Source organism: Hypomesus transpacificus, chromosome 7 (assembly GCF_021917145.1).
Source record: "Hypomesus transpacificus isolate Combined female chromosome 7, fHypTra1, whole genome shotgun sequence".
NCBI classification, from domain to species: Eukaryota; Metazoa; Chordata; class Actinopteri; order Osmeriformes; family Osmeridae; genus Hypomesus; species Hypomesus transpacificus.
Genome location: NC_061066.1, coordinates 1,600,006 through 1,615,909, shown reverse-complemented (window position 1 = coordinate 1,615,909; position 15,904 = coordinate 1,600,006). Strand labels below are relative to the sequence as shown.

The following is a 15,904-nucleotide window of genomic DNA, read 5'->3' as shown; positions in this document are numbered from 1 at the left end:
TTGTCAATATTTACCACGAGTAACGGTGAGACAGATTGGTGGACGGGGGCTTTTTGGGCTCCCATTATCTGCCATGTTGTGATGAGACGGAGGAGCAGTCTCCCCAACAGGAGGAGGGGGTTCATGTTAGGTACAACTGTGAGAGGAAATCTGGGATCTCTCAAACCACCACATTTCACCCAACAGCAATCACTCTTAACAAGGCCAAAGGATCTGTCTATAGTATAGAAAGATGGAGAAAGAAACCCAGCAGACTAAGGTTAAGAAGTGGCTCTGTTGTAAATCCACATTTCTTTTTGTTTCCTTTCAGTACAGCTTTGAAGACTTCATATCTATGGGCCACTAGAAAGAACCATCAAAGAAGAAGTATATTAGTGTGTTTTTTTTCTCCTCTGGGCTTTAGCGGGCCAGGACTAAGCCGGAGCCCTTCCTCCTGCGAGGTTCTACACGGAGATGGAGGATGAAAATCAATGGTCTGTTGACAAAATCAATAAGCACTCTCCTTCAAGGAAAAACTATGAGTGATGCTCTGAAACAACTTTAGGATCTACAGCCTCGGCCTTGCACGGTTGGTGTGGAATCAGATGTGGTCCCCCTGGAAAGGATCGAGCTAGCCTCGGCCACAGAGAACCGTGGTTTTGCTTGAATAGACACAGTGTTGAAAGATCCAGGGCTTCAGCACAAAGTTTACAGTGTCAAAAAGTTGTATTTTTTTTTGATCATGCAACAGTCATTAAATGTACGGTAGCTAGTTGAAGACTAGTCAAACCTACTTCCTCAGGCATATCTAGACACTGACAACTCTATGTTCTCTGACCATATTACACTCCGTGGTCATCCACGCCCCCATTTGACTCTGACACCCTAGTCTGACCCCTAGGTCACTGGTTTGAACTTTTCACCTTGGCCACAGGAAATGGGCTGAGACAGCATCCTTTCACACACACCATAACTCCACCTGTTTGACTGCCCATTTTTACCACACACTGGCGAGGACGACTATCTTTTAATGGAAGTGTCGGAAATGTGGCAGGTTCGTATTTCAAGCTGCCCGAAAGCCGCGCCGATAAGCAACCGTCCAACTGAAGGAACTGTGAGGCATTGACATTTTTTCCAAATGAAAGCTTGGATAAGGAAGATTTGTCTAACGTGATGATGGCCCAGCTTAAGTCTAAGTAAATGGACCGATTTATATTAGCCGAATCTGGAATTATAGGATGCTGCAGACTGCACAGTGATGGAACCCTTTGGTGCGTCATGAAATACAATCTGCCAAACAATTTTGCCACAGTGACTCAACTTCTTAACTCAACTCTAGAAACAACTATTGCAGAGATGCTTAGCCTGATGCTTTGGAATGCAATGTAATATTGCAAACCTTATCTTCTCCATCAAGCACGTGTCTGAGACTACGAGACAGTTTTGTGTCCCTTTAATTAAAAGATCCTGAGTCCCAGAAAGCAATGAAAGCATCATCTAATTAACGTTATTGTGTAACTGTCTATTCTCTCTCTCGAAAGCCAAGCCTGCCTGCCTGCATGCCGCACTTCAACTTTAAGCGGTGGTTATCTCTCGTTCAGCCACGCGCGACGGCAAACACAAAAGGGAGTTTCTCTGCAGTAGCTGCTGAAACCCATGTTCAGATGGTTGCGAAAGCCCCTAATCACACATCTTCTATAGCGTCGGTGGAAGCTTTCCGGTGTGGTGCGTTAAAAGGAGCCAAAGCGATCAGGCACACAATGGGACACCTACTAGGCTGACTTGTGCATACCAACGAGTGCCTGATCAGCCATCTTTGTCCTGCTGTCTTCAAGGACACAGCAGGGTCCTTCTGCACGCTGGTGAAACTAGCCAGCTTTGCCAGGGAGCAGCCATTTGATGTGAAGATGGAATGTCAGGTATTTTTGGCATCCCAAAATCCCTTCCAGGCATCCCTTCCAGACAGTTTCACAACATGGAGAGGGTTGGGGAGGACTTTGGTTTTCGCACCAAACTGCTTGTTTTCTTGTATTCTCAATATTCTTTACACCAAATCCACTGGTCTGGGTAACAGAGAGACTTAAGAGAATATGTTCTTGTCTTGTCTTTGCTACCTAAAACGGAATGCCCTCTAGCAGAATAAACTCTCGAGTATGTTGTGGACAGGGCCTTGAAAATTTCAACTCTATCTACTACAGAGAACCCGAGAGAAATGCTCAAATGCTTTTGAAAAAGAAAAACAATCAGAATGAGTAAGGTTGAAAAATGCCATCTTGTTTTTGTTTTTGTTTTGGGGGTACAATTTGAGGGAAAATGTCAGGCTACACGACTGGGGAAGCTGTAGTTCAAATTCACAGTAAGAATTCAAAAGAGGAGGGTTTTGTGTGATTGTGATGTGAGGTAACGTCCACCATACTGGGAAAAAGACACTAATAGAATGTGACAGCGCCCTGTTGGTCAATTAACCTCTGCTTTAGATCTTGTTATGCCAGTAGGAGTAGAACCTCATCCTTGCCCTTTCCTGCTGTGGTGTGTTCAAGCAAAGACAACAACAACCGCAGCAGTGGGTCCTGTGGTACTGTATGGGACAATGGCTTCCATTATGGCTTTGATAACCATTTACGAATCCACTAGATACCAAGCAACCGAAATAGTAGATGGACCAAACATCTTGCTGCTAGCTGTGAAGAATATTGATCCTGCTGTGAAGTGCGTTTGTACAATAAATATGTGATCAGAGAGGGGACTGGACATTTTGTTTGTATCCACATCCTCCACCCATGAACCTCTCTGCCCAGCCTGGGCTGGGGGTCGCGTGGGGCTTAGGGGGCATGGGGCAGGGAGAATGGGGGCAGGGGAGCAAGGGCATGGGGGACTGGAGCTATGGACTCCCTCTTAGGTCCACACACCCATCTGTCAGATGTTGGCTCTATGTGAGAGCTGGCTTGGGTCTCTTCAGTCCCTCCTGTTGCATCATGGGAAGCACTCTCAGCCCAAAGCAAGGGAGAGGAAGAAGAACTGAAGCCAAAGGGAGATATGGGAGATTGAGTTTGGCTCCAGTGATCCACCAGAATAATCCTCACTAATGAAGTTTGCCTTCTTCTTGTGAGCACTATCAAACATAACCAAATAAAAGGAGGATTACCATCTTTGGCTGAACTTTAGGGGTGGTGCAACCATGAAATAAAATAAATAAAAAACAGCTGAAAAATGCAGCACACTGGAAAATCGACAGAATTGGAAATACCAAAGAACGTTGCTGTAACAACAAGCCTAAATTATACTCCAAGCAGGGGCGTGTCCAGACATTTTTGATAGGGGTGGCACAAGGGGTGGCCCGCCTCTGACTGGGCATATAGCCAATCATATTTTAAGATATTGGGGTGGACAATCAGATTTCAGGGGTGGCCCGTGCCACCCTAGGCCACTCCCTGAACACGCCACTGACTCCAAGATTTTTTTTTTGAAAATGTCAATATAAGGTCAGTGTTATTTCAAGGAATGACCAGGCCCAAACGTAATACGCAGATCAAATTTTCTGCGGTTATTCAGACTGAAAATCTGCGGAAATCTGCGGAATTCCTCTAGCCTTCCTGTTCGGAGCGACCGAAGATGTTCCACAACAGTTTGACGGCAAATATGGTTGATTGAATGTTGACAGACTTTGCAAAAAAGTATTGATCCATCCTCATAAAGATTGCCTGAAAACTCCCTGGCCCTGACTCTTGCTGTAATTTGGGTCGATAAGTGTTTGCTTTTCAACTCTTAGCATTTTTGGCTGACGTTTTGGCTGACTGATAAGGTGTATTAACATTTTGCCTCAGACCAATGCGTTCTACTTAAAAATCTGCGGGTTTTTGTCAACAGTCAACACCACAGTCCTCTGTATCCGTGAGTGTGTGTGTTTGTGTGCCAGCATGTGATTTGTGATATTTAAGTCAGGGGATTCATGCTCCTGAGCCTTCAGATGAAATGTTTATTTTGATAGGCTCTTGCTGGGCATGAAATGGGTTCTGAATAATCTAAATGAGAAATGATACAAAGGGGCAAAATATCTGACATACATCCATAAGGAGGACGAGGTAAGGTAATGGAGTTTGTCGAAGCTAAAATGAAGCTCCAGCAGTTTGCCAGACTCTGTTAAAGCGATATTCTCTCCAGGAGCCCTTGGCCCACAGATGGAGCAGAGGAGAGATCTTACCTTCAGAGCTTTAGCTATAGATCCTTATTAATCACATCCCACCGGAGACCCTGAAACAAGATGGCGTAATATGACAGACCCATGCATCGCACCCAACACCAAGCGAGCTAAGGACAGACTGCGGTGCATAAACGCAGCGGGAATCATTTTGCCATGGTCTGACAGGCCGTCTCAGGCGAGCACGTCCCCTCCCCTCTCGCGTGGCCTTCATCAAGGCTCTGTCCCGGCACTCACAAGGAGGATCAATGTTTTTTTTCCAGAGTCTCACAAAGACAGTCCTTCAGGCATTCATCATCGCCAGCTTGGCAGCAGTGCAGGGTGAGAGTCGCTGCCTTTGACTGAGAGCCTGAGCAAAAACAGTAATTTAAGCCCCACTGTAATGGACTGGCTTTTTTCGGGACGCGCTCCATGTGCATTTCTGTCTGAGGCGTACCCAGCACCCCCTTATTTAGCCGCTGACCGCATCACACAATGTGATAATTAGGGAGAGAGGTGAAACATGGTAAAAGCCTAATTACTTGGTTGTTAGTGTGCAATCGTCAAACACAGACATTGGATCAGTGGGGTGGGCATTTGGGAGGGGGAAGCTCAATACTGTGAGATCCAGGGTCTAAGGGAGGAGAGGAGGGGGTGGGGAGGAGAGGGGAGGGGGTTGTCAACGGGCGATGGGGGGGTGAGTCTTGCTAGCTCCCTATATAGAGTCAGGTTCATTACTCAAAGTATCAACTCCACCTCCACAAAAGCAACATTGTTGCTTCCATACCGTTTGTTCCTCACAGCTAATTCCACCTCAACCCAGGATGACTCCAATGCTCTTCTGCAACACTGGTCTGGTTTGTCCAGAGTACAGGGTGCATCCGGTGCCAGAGCAGCAAAGGGCACCATTCACTATCACAAGCCATGGGCTATCAGCTATAATTTTGGATTGATTTCCCAGAACAAATAAACTGTTGCCTTCAATGATCCTCCCCAGATGGAGAAACAGAAATCATTTATCAGTCTAGCTGGCTTATAAATCTTAGCACAGCAGAGTCATTTGACAACTGGCGTCAATGGAAGAAAAATTACAAAAATAACAGGGCCTCTCTTTTCACAGAAGCCATTTCCTGACATGGGAATTAATTCCACATGAACCAACGGATATATCTATATTTGGGACTCAGCTGAGTGGCACAGTCACTGGATAAGGGCGACGGGCATTATTTCAAAAGAGGGTAGAACACTCGTGTCCTTTTGAATGGCGCAGATGCTGCGGGCGAAACAGATGCTCCATCCAGCAGGGCAGAACATTAGTGATAGGTCTACAGTTTGGCAGGACTGTACAGTCTCTGAGGAAGATGGGTGTTGATTGAAAGATAGTGCTCTGAGTGTCCACATAAACAGAAAGCTGAAAGCAAATCCATTAGCTTTCTCGTTTATACATTAAAAGGCAGAGAGAGTGAGAGAGGGAGTGAGAAAGAAGTAAAGGATAAAGAGAAATGACCCAGAGCATTCATTCATTCCCACTCTTCAAACACCTACAGTTGATATTCAACAGTACCGTTCAATGGCCCCTTTTGTCACCTACTCTATGCCAAAGAACATGGTCCAAGGGCGATCCTCCACTATAGTTCAAAGCACCTGATGGTGAGTCACCGCGCTGTTGTGGCTTGGAAGAATGCGTCGGCACAGTTACTCACGTGGGATTGTTTTAAGCTGGTTCATGAACTTGTCCTTAAGTTTGGAGAAGGCTTCATCCTTCTCGCCCGGGCCCAACCCTGTCAGTTCGGTGGTGTTGCCACCGGCGTCGGTGGCGCTGGTGGGCATGGGGGCCGCCGCTAAGGCTTCCCTTCGACTCTCAGTCATGTTGGGAGTGCCGGCCAGCCAGGCAGACGCTGCAGCAGAGACAAGGGGGAGGGGGGAGGGGGACGTCATAGGTTGAACAATGAGACTTTGTTGAGTGGTAAACACCTAAAGAGAGAAAGGTAGTGATGGAGGGAGCAAATGAGAGAGAGAGAAACAGAACGAGAAAACCAGACACAGAGATAGATGGAGTGAGAGAAAGAGAAACAGAGACAAAGAGAGAGAGATGAGTGAACCAGAGAGAGCAGCTGCTGGCTGAGCCTGAGTAAACCTCACCTGGAGTCTGTAATGATCCTGCAACCTCCTAACGACTACCACCAGCTCCAGGCACATGCTACTCTCTCCCTCTCTTTCTCTCACTCTCTCTTTGTCTCCCCCCCCCCTCTCTCTCTCTTTCTCTCTTTCTTTCTCTCCCTTCTCTCATTCTCCATCTCTCTACTTCTCTCTTGTCTGCCTCACCATTTCTTCCTCTAATCACGTTCTCTCTCTCTCTCTATTACAGACACCCACAGTAAACCCAACAGAATATTATCTATTATTCCTCCATTTATCACCAGTAGTAGCGCAACACAAATTCCCTGCAGGGGGCTACAATTGGATTGTGAACAAATAAATCGCACAGTAGCCTCCATTATCCCTTCACACTGTGTTAAATCCCATATATGAGCAAGCAGCCAAAGGTGATAAATGTCTTTTACTTTTGATCCATGTCTTTGTCAAGAGGGACACTGTAGGGATGTATGTCCTGTCTGTACCTTAGTCAATGCAGCAGCATCCATATTACTGTAGCAATTATGGGGTTAATGGCTTAAGGAAGTTTAAAGTCGTTTTTTATTTTTTTTATTTTATTTTTTTACTGAAACTGCATCCGTACATAATTTCAGTGACACAAGGTTCACAACTCCTTCTATCGGTTCTGCTATTGTACTGATAGAGATTACAAGCTCCTCTTAGCCAACATAACGAGAAAGGCTGTGAAGTCAGCTAGACTGACAGAACCAAGTCTTGCAAAAGCTAACATTATTGGAGAAAATCTTTCTTACAATTTGACATTCATTCTGCGTGTTCCGAATATTCTTATTTCCATGGCCCGGTTTAAAATGATGCACAATGAAATGAAAAAGTATTGTTCCAGTCTTCTTTTTAAGATGTTCAGAACCACGCTGTCTTGTTGTACTTTAGTGGTCTGCTTCCCTTGTCCCTGGCTGGCCTAGCTTTGGTTTATTATGGAGTCAGTTCATCTAGCTAAAACCAAATATCACCTTTATATTAAGTTTTCAACAAAACGGACAAAAAGTTTTTTTTTCGTCTGACGACAGATTACCCATGCTTCTCCCTCCCATCTCACCTGTCTAATAGAGAGAGCAAAAGCAAGAGAGCAGAGCATTCCCAGTCCCGTGTCTGACTGTCACATGCTGCTGGAGTGCTTCTCAGACATGCCCGTTGTTCACGTGAAGTGGCATCTGCTAACACGCTCTTGTTTATTAGCTGTCCTAGCACAGCTTGCTGTGAATGCATGCTCTATCCTGGTGTGCCCAGCTGTGCTTCTAACAGTTACTTAACACTCACCTAACAGCCTCCTTGGCTCCCAGTTGAAATGACAAAGACATGCTATGCAGATAACAAGCCAGTGAAAGCCAGCACAGAATTGCACATGTCAATTCAATCCACAGCTCTAGAATAAGACCTGTGTAGCTGTCATAGACAAAGAGAGAGGGAAATGCTTCACTGGAAACCATTGATGGACATCAATAACCCTGCTGTGAACTGTCACAACATAACACTACAACAGAAAAGCTAAGCTTACAAAAATGTTTTACAACATCAACACGTTTTACTACAGAATGCTAGGATGGGGCCCTGAACACCCCCTCATGAATTTCTTCCTATACATGTTTTGATCAGTTCTCATCTAAACCAGGTCTCTCTCCCTTCCCCGGTCTACTATTGAAACCCCACAAGGTCACTGTGGGCGCCGAACCACTGGAGAGACACGACAGGCCATGAGAGAGATGCTTCAAAACAGCAGACCATTTTTTATGTTTTTCCCTGTTCTGACGCATCACTTCTGGAAATACGTGGGAGGATGTTTTCTTTCTTCTTCTGTGGTAACTGAATGGACCAGGTCAGGAGAGAGGGAGGGAACATGCTGGCTCACTGTTCCTGTGCAGCTCCGGGTCTAATGAGTAATGCACACCTGGTTGTTTCAACGCTCATGCAGGCGGTGGTGAGTCAATGCTGGGAAAAAGCTTGGTCAAGTGAAAAGAACTATGGGAAGTTGTCCAATGGTACTGTAACTACTATTGTACTAACTACTATGCTTTTGAAAAGGGCTATACAAATACATTTTGATTTGATTTTTTGACTATGCAGCAGACCTCCAACCGAGTCTGTCATTTCAAGGCTCATTCACACACAAGATTTTGCCATTCCATGTCAAGCGGTATTTCCATCCTAATGACTACTTGTCTACGAGTCTTTAATAATCACCTCTTCCGTATCTCCTAGACTCTGAGTGGGTATCCCATTGTGAGGCCTCTCAAACAGAAAGTACCATTAAGGCAAGATGTGAGCTAATTTGCTTTCATGGAAGCATGAACGTTGTGTTGAACTTTTACCCCTTTATCCATGGGCCGTCATCACCATAGCAATCATATCTCTGTTGACACAAAGTCAATACGTGCCTTTTCATCCCCCTCCTCATTAGGAACCGCTTTCAAACCAGCTCTAAATAATGCATCACATCAGTTTGCCAATGCATGCCGTAAAAATACAGAATGCTGCCATTTCAACACAATTCAGCCATTTTGTTATTCGGAGCACTGGCTCACGCAACCATGCACCAACACGTCCTCCACTCTCCAGTGGGAAAGCGCCACATCACATGTATCCAGCCTTTCAACTGTGGGCAATATGAGCTCAGCTAAAATGTCAGGTCGCAACCTGGAAAATCTCCAAATCAACAACCCAGGGGGTCAGATGGCTGAGTGGTTAGGTAATCGGGATATTAATCAGAAGGTTGCCGGTTCGATTCTGTTGTGAAAAATGACGTGTCCTTGGGCAAGGCACTTCATCCTATTTGCATTGGGGAATGTCCCTGTACTTACTGTAAGTTGCTCTGGATAAGAGTGTCTGCTAAATGACTAAATGTAAACAACCCAAAATCAAAGATAGCTTGGATAAAGCAGAAAAGAAGAATAAAAAAAACGGTTTTGAAACCAGATCGTTTTTTCTGTAATTTTTCGTTCTCTATTTCTCCAGATGCTGAACATTGTCTCTTTCTATTATTCCCATGTCCTGCTGTTTGAATCTTTTTTCAGAGTTGTGTCACACGGGTGTGAAAGCCCTACCCAATTACATGGCTTCCAGATGGCCCAGCAGGTTCTCCAGCTCACCCATGTCCAGCAGTAACTGTGCCCAGCACCTACCCAGCCCCACACCCTCAGTATATGGGTCAGCACACTGCCTCACTCCTCTCCCCGGCTAGCCAAACTACCTCTATGGGGTGTATAGGGAAAGAGAGAGAGCGAGAGAGAGCTAGAGAGAAACAAAGAGGGAGAGAGAGAACTAAACAGACAAACTGGAGGGAGAGAGACAGAGAGAGAGAGAGAGAGAGAGAGAGACAGAGACAGAGACAGAGACAGAGACAGAGAGAGAGAGAGAGAGAGAGAGAGAGAGACAGAGAGAGAGAGAGAGAGAGAGAGAGACAGAGAGAGAGAGAGAGAGAGAGAGAGAGAGAGTGTTGATATACTATAACTGATAGATCTAGAGATAGCACACTGATAGAGAGATGTTCTTTTAAACCACTATCCCGGTTCATATTTAGAAGACCCGCTGCTTTCACGCCGAGTTCTTTCTTCTGCAGGTTCCAATTTCTGTCCGGCTCATGCAGCGGACAGGGTGTTGTGGCCCATGCTGTTTGAGGAAATTACAAGGCTGCCAAGTCATTTGAAAACGTACCACTGAGTTGTGAGAGAAAGCAGAGGCCAGTGCAGTGCTTCTATGACACATAAGAACAACATTTCCACAACAGACGCCATGGAGAATAGGAAAGGAGGAATGATCGCGTTCCTGCCTCTTTCTTCACTCACTTGCTTGTTAGGACATGATGCAAGCACCAAGTATTTCATTCATCAAACCTAGTTAGCCAGATTTGGCAGGTAACTGTGACTAATCATTTTGCATCTTCAACATGTCAATCTGAAGAAGCTGTGATACATGTGCGCTTACATTCTGTGGTCTGTATCGATTCAGGGAGCTCTGAAATGAATACATGTGCAAAAGGAGCCTTCATTTACATTGCGCTGTTCTAAAATCTGTTTATTTCCACCATATACACTGCCACATGACATTTCTTTTTGTAATGTCTTCAGTGCTCATACTCCTTGAGAGCTGCATGTGATTTATGTTGGTTTCTATTAAGAACAGCTGTGAGTCACAGCTGTGAGTACATACTTTATACAGGACTGGGTTGTGCCCCATTATAAGCTCTGGGAGTTAGTTTATCCCTCAGCTTGAGTTACTTTGCCATTTAATGAGAACAATTCAATAGAAAGAATGAGGGTGGCAGTAGAAAGGGTTTTGTCCACTGACAAACATCAGATTTGAAAAGGCAGCATATTTCATTCCTAAACCAATGTCTGAAGTAACTGACTTTCTATCCAGTCCTGCACTAGGCAGAGGTCAGCCATTTTAGGAAGATGCACAGACATTGCTTCTTATTATCTCCCACATTATTGGAGGAGACAGGTAAAGCATTGTCAGAGTTAAGATTGCAAATGTGTTAAAATTGGAAATTGAAATTAATTGTTGTCCAAACACCAACCGAGAGCAGGAGGGTTGGACTAAATCCTTGACAGAAATAATGACTTTGGTCGGGTTGCAGGCGGGAAGCCTCTAATTGTGCTATAATTGTTTTGTCAAAGAAAACATCAGACAAAGACAGTTAGAGAGAGAAGGAGAAAATAAGAGACAGATAAGGAGAATGAAAGAGAGAAGTAGAGCAAAAGAGAGATAGTTGAGAATAAATAGTGTGTCAGGATCGATAAGACTGAATCAATGGAAGGAAGTGCTTTGGCTACGAGCACAGGGGACTTGGTCTAACTCCTCTGGGTGGACAGACAGGTCCAGGACCAGTGGAACCATGCAAAATGGAGAATTCACATTTTTACTAAGAATAATCCTTCATCAGTTTTCTAACAGTAATGATCTGAATCACATGGCTGATATTGGGTTCTTGGTGGTTTTATTAAACCTGGTCTTGATCACAGTTGAAGTACATTTGTACTAGTTAACAGCTAAACTGCTCTGAGACAGTTTGCTTTAGACAGTCAAGGATAAACTAATAACTAAAGCGAGGACATTTGTTTGGATCCAAAGGGAACAGTAAAAATGTAATTACAATAAATGAAAAGAGATTGAAAAAAGAATACAGTAAATTAAAGCAGGCGTTAGCGTGCATGAACACAGCATCAAACAATTAACTTCATTATATCGAACCAGGGAGATATGCAGCTAGAAAATACCAATTAAGAATTACAAAACTAATGTCCGCCGCTTAAGCATTTCAGCTGTGCGAAAAAGCACCATTTGCACGACTGATATTTAGTTGGGTTTGTATCGTAATGTTGAAAGAACAAAATATGTGCATCAGAATTTCACTCCATCAACTCCCAATTATTTGTCTTCATCAAGCCTATTTGGGGGCAGAGCTCCCAGACAAGACATTTCAAAGATTTCCTGTTCTTTTTCTATCAAATGTTCTTGATTAAAAGGGTTTGCTATACTCTTTGTTTTGAAGAGGAGAACACGCATTAAAAACACACAGTACATTTGAAGTCACTAATACGGAGTAAGACACTGCCACTCTGTGTTACTTACTGGAGTTGTGTGCAGAACTTACACAAAGACACGTCCATGTACCCACACACACACACAAACACGCACACACACACACACACAAACAAGTAATATACCATGCAAATGTTTCTCTCTGGAGCACTGTGCAATGTCGGGAGGTAGATAAGAGAGGAGTGATGGAGACCCAGGGATCACTTCTCTCCCCCAGTACAGCCCGGCCTCTTTACTCACCTTCAGGCAATCTTAAGGGGTAATGGAACTGGAAAAAGGTATTAAACCTGCTTTACGACGAGGCCAGGACAGCTCTATTAAGCCAATGCACAAAGATTCACCAACTTTCAATTACTGCTTCTGAGGCAAGAAGGGACGCTAGGAAACAGTAGAGCCTTTTTGCTCATAAACTGCAACAGTGAGGACTTACCAGTACTCCAATCCTTCCTCTTCTATCATCCATTCCTTAGAGTTCACAGAGGGTACCCCCCTAGTCGTCTGTCACTTGGTTAAGTCCATTCATCTCACTAATACTGCAATGGTCTCAGCCAGCAGGCTGAAAAATGAATCTGTCAGCTAGTATCAAAGGGAGGTTTAGTGTGTGGAGTTAGGAAGTGGAGACTGGGGAGGAGGTTCTGAGGAGCCTATGGGGAGGTCCAGGGCTCTCAGACGAGGTCTATCTAGGACCAGTGGGGGTCAATATTGTCATTTCACAGGATCACGGTCTGTGAGGAAGTCTCCAGGCTTACATGGAAGGCAGCAGGCAGCCCCCTCAGTGGGTCCACGATGTTCCTGGGTGTCTAACTCTTCATGTTAACAGCTTGGGATGTCACACCTCTCTATTGTCCCCTCTCAGCACCCGTAGTCTAGGTAGGTGTTACAGTGAGCCCCTGTACTGTATTTCTTTCTAAAGCACTTTTTCGCTCGGAGCACCTTGCTCAACCGAGAAAGGCGACACGGTTAAAGTTGCCTATTCTAAACACAAACATCGTCAGCGATAGTGTTTGGTGTGTGGTTTTCTCTCCTTTTTGGAGCCATGAGGGTCCATTACTCATATATTACTCACACAAACACACACACACACACTGCCAAAACACCGTGGTAGTCCATTGTTTTTCTACTCTCCGCCCACCCTCCGCTCTTAAATAGCAGACAACAACAAAGAACAAAGCGGTAATGTTCTAGCTGAATAGCTCCCTACCATCAGGTTTGACCGATACCATTATGACAGACAAAAGCTCTAGCTACATGCTCGCCAACCCAAGCCCCTTCCCTTGGCTTGAGTGCTAGGCTTGCTGGGAGACCGAAGGGGACAGGTTGGGAGGTGGGAGGTTAGTGGGGCTAATATGGGAGTCCCTGCCAAGCCTGGTGTCTACTGCAATCAGCCTGACGAGCAAGGAAAGGCCTGAGGGTCTGTTGGTAGCTGAGGGCTGAGTGGGGCGGGGGGTGAGGGGGGTGAGGGGGTGGTGGCGGGGTCGGTGAGGTGAGGTGGGAGGCAGGATTGACAGGTTTCTGATGGTCGAGAAGGGCCACTGATAGTCTGGAGGGCTTTCAGATGCAGGTCGGAGTCAATACATATTTTAAAAACACAGCAATTAAGTAGTGTTCACAGCTATCCTGAGAGAAAGCCAGTGTGACTTCCCAACTCAAGCACACTTTAGCTTGTTCAAACTGAGTAATTTCGTCTACATGGGCAAACATACTCGGTTGGTTATATTATCCTCAAAGTCAATGGCTGGGAACAATCGATTGAAACAGCAATTTATTTCCACTGAGTGACAGGAAACAGGAAGTAGCCACAAATCCCGAGACTAGTTGCTTCCAGACCAGGAAGCAGGTGCAACAGTTCCGTTCCCTAGATTGTTGACAGCACACTGTTTGTCATGTTTCATGGCGCCCACGTCACAAGACATGTCACCAGAGCTGCTAACAAACAGACACCCCTCCAGGCTCTCTTCATGCAACACGGGCCTGCCGACCTTAACCTGTATGTTTGTTTGTTTGTGTGTGTGTGTGTTTGCGTGTCTATGTGCGTGCACATACATGTACATACTGAACACCACTTGTGTCCATCTTTGTAATTGTTTGCATGTGTGTTTAAGCGTGCAAGTGTCTTTAAATGTGTGAACATGTTTTGCTCAACACAAACGGCCGGAGCTGGAATATATTCCTAGTTAAGCCTCTCTTGGCCTCCAACACCAACATCTGGAATCAAATTGACACACATGAAAACTTTGGCTGAAGGACTGCTGTGAATAGGAGACTAGTTTCCACAGGAGACATAACATCACCTCACGGCTGCGCGACATCCCATCTCCGAGGTGAGAGAGAGAGTATGTCACACCGCTCAGGGTCTCAGGATGTGGCTCGTCGCTCAGCTTTGGCTGTGGGTGGAGCTAGCATGAGGGGAGGATCGCACACGCATCCAAGAAGAGAGACGAGGGGAGAAACATAAGTGTTAATGAGGAGAACATGTTTGGAAATGAGTAAGGGAGTAGGATGAAAAGGATGGGGAAGAGGATGAACATAGGGGGGAGTGGGTGCTTGGTATTCCATCCAGGGGCTCTCTCTCTCTCTCTCTCTCTGGTCTCCTGGCGTTTATGGGCATATGTCAGGGGTGATACAGTGTGTGCTGATAAACCACCTCTAGCTCTCTTTTGATTTTCTCCTTTTGTCATTTCTTTCTCTCTCTCTCTGTCCGTGTGTTATCCTCTCTCTCTGCTCTGCTTTTCTCCCCGTCTTTTCTCTCCCTCTCTCTTTTTTTTCCGTCATTCAGCTTGAACTTCCCACTGATTGTCCCTCTCTCTATTGCTCTGCACTGCTCTCTGTACCTCTAACTGCTTACTAAGCACTTCCCCCACACACCTGTTTAGAACACCCAGCAAAGTTTACAATATTTTTTTACAAGTTCCACCTGGGTCTTGCAATTATAAAATGTAACCAGCCTTTGTTTAAGTAATCATAGCAATGACATATGAGACATAGAAATAACCACAAAGCAGTGATACTGCATGACAGTATTTGCCCATCTAAAATTGACTGTCATTTGAAAGAAATATTGTGTTTTTGTTTGATAAAGAAGACCTTTAGATGTATTCACAATTCGAAGTGGCAAACCAATTGCTAAAGTACGAGTACACTCCAAAGTGCCCAAGTAATTCAATCAGAGAACTATGCAACGCCAAACTCATAGACTGTGATGGGGGCTTTCGAGATAACATTGTGAGGGTGACACTGAAATGAGAGGCTGAGGAGAGAAACAATATTTCAGTGTTTATCAAGTGCCATCAGGCATCGCCGACTCTGCCTTCATTCAAGTTGAGATTTTCTCAATTGGGAGACCAAGGTCTCTTGTTTGCAAGCGGCTGTTTTGACATCCCCCCGGGTTGGAGAAAAAGAGAGGGAGCAAAAGAGAGAGGGTGACATGGATAGAGAGAGGGTGACATGGATAGAGAGAGGGTGACATGGATAGAGAGAGGGTGACATGGATAGAGAGAGGGTGACATGGATAGAGAGAGGGTGACATGGATAGAGAGAGGGTGACATGGATAGAGAGAGGGTGACATGGATAGAGAGAGGGTGACATGGATAGAGAGAGGGTGATGGGGAGAGAGAGAGGGTGACATGGATAGAGAGAGGGTGATGGGGAGAGAGAGAGGGTGACGGGGAGAGAGAGAGGGTGACATGGATAGAGAGAGGGTGATGGGGAGAGAGAGAGGGTGATGGGGAGAGAGAGAGGGTGATGGGGAGAGAGAGAGGGTGACATGGATAGAGAAAGGGTGACATGGATAGAGAGAGGGTGATGGGGAGAGAGAGAGGGTGACATGGATAGAGAGAGGGTGATGGGGAGAGAGAGAGGGTGACATGGATAGAGAGAGGGTGATGGGGAGAGAGAGAGGGTGACATGGATAGAGAGAGGGTGATGGGGAGAGAGAGAGGGTGACATGGATAGAGAGAGGGTGATGGGGAGAGAGAGAGGGTGACATGGATAGAGAGAGGGTGATGGGGAGAGAGAGAGGGTGACATGGATAG

At 45.4% G+C, this 15,904-nt stretch overlaps 1 protein-coding gene across 1 annotated transcript in view; it reads right to left on the bottom strand.

The window, feature by feature from the left end:
• syt1a (synaptotagmin Ia) overlaps positions 1-15,904 on the bottom strand; it is a 90,389-nt gene that overhangs the window by 25,040 nt on the left and 49,445 nt on the right. The window contains exon 4 of the mRNA XM_047023135.1: positions 5,860-6,054. Coding sequence (XP_046879091.1) covers positions 5,860-6,025 — 166 coding nt within the window. The 5' untranslated portion in view covers positions 6,026-6,054. The remainder of the gene's footprint in view (positions 1-5,859; positions 6,055-15,904) is intronic.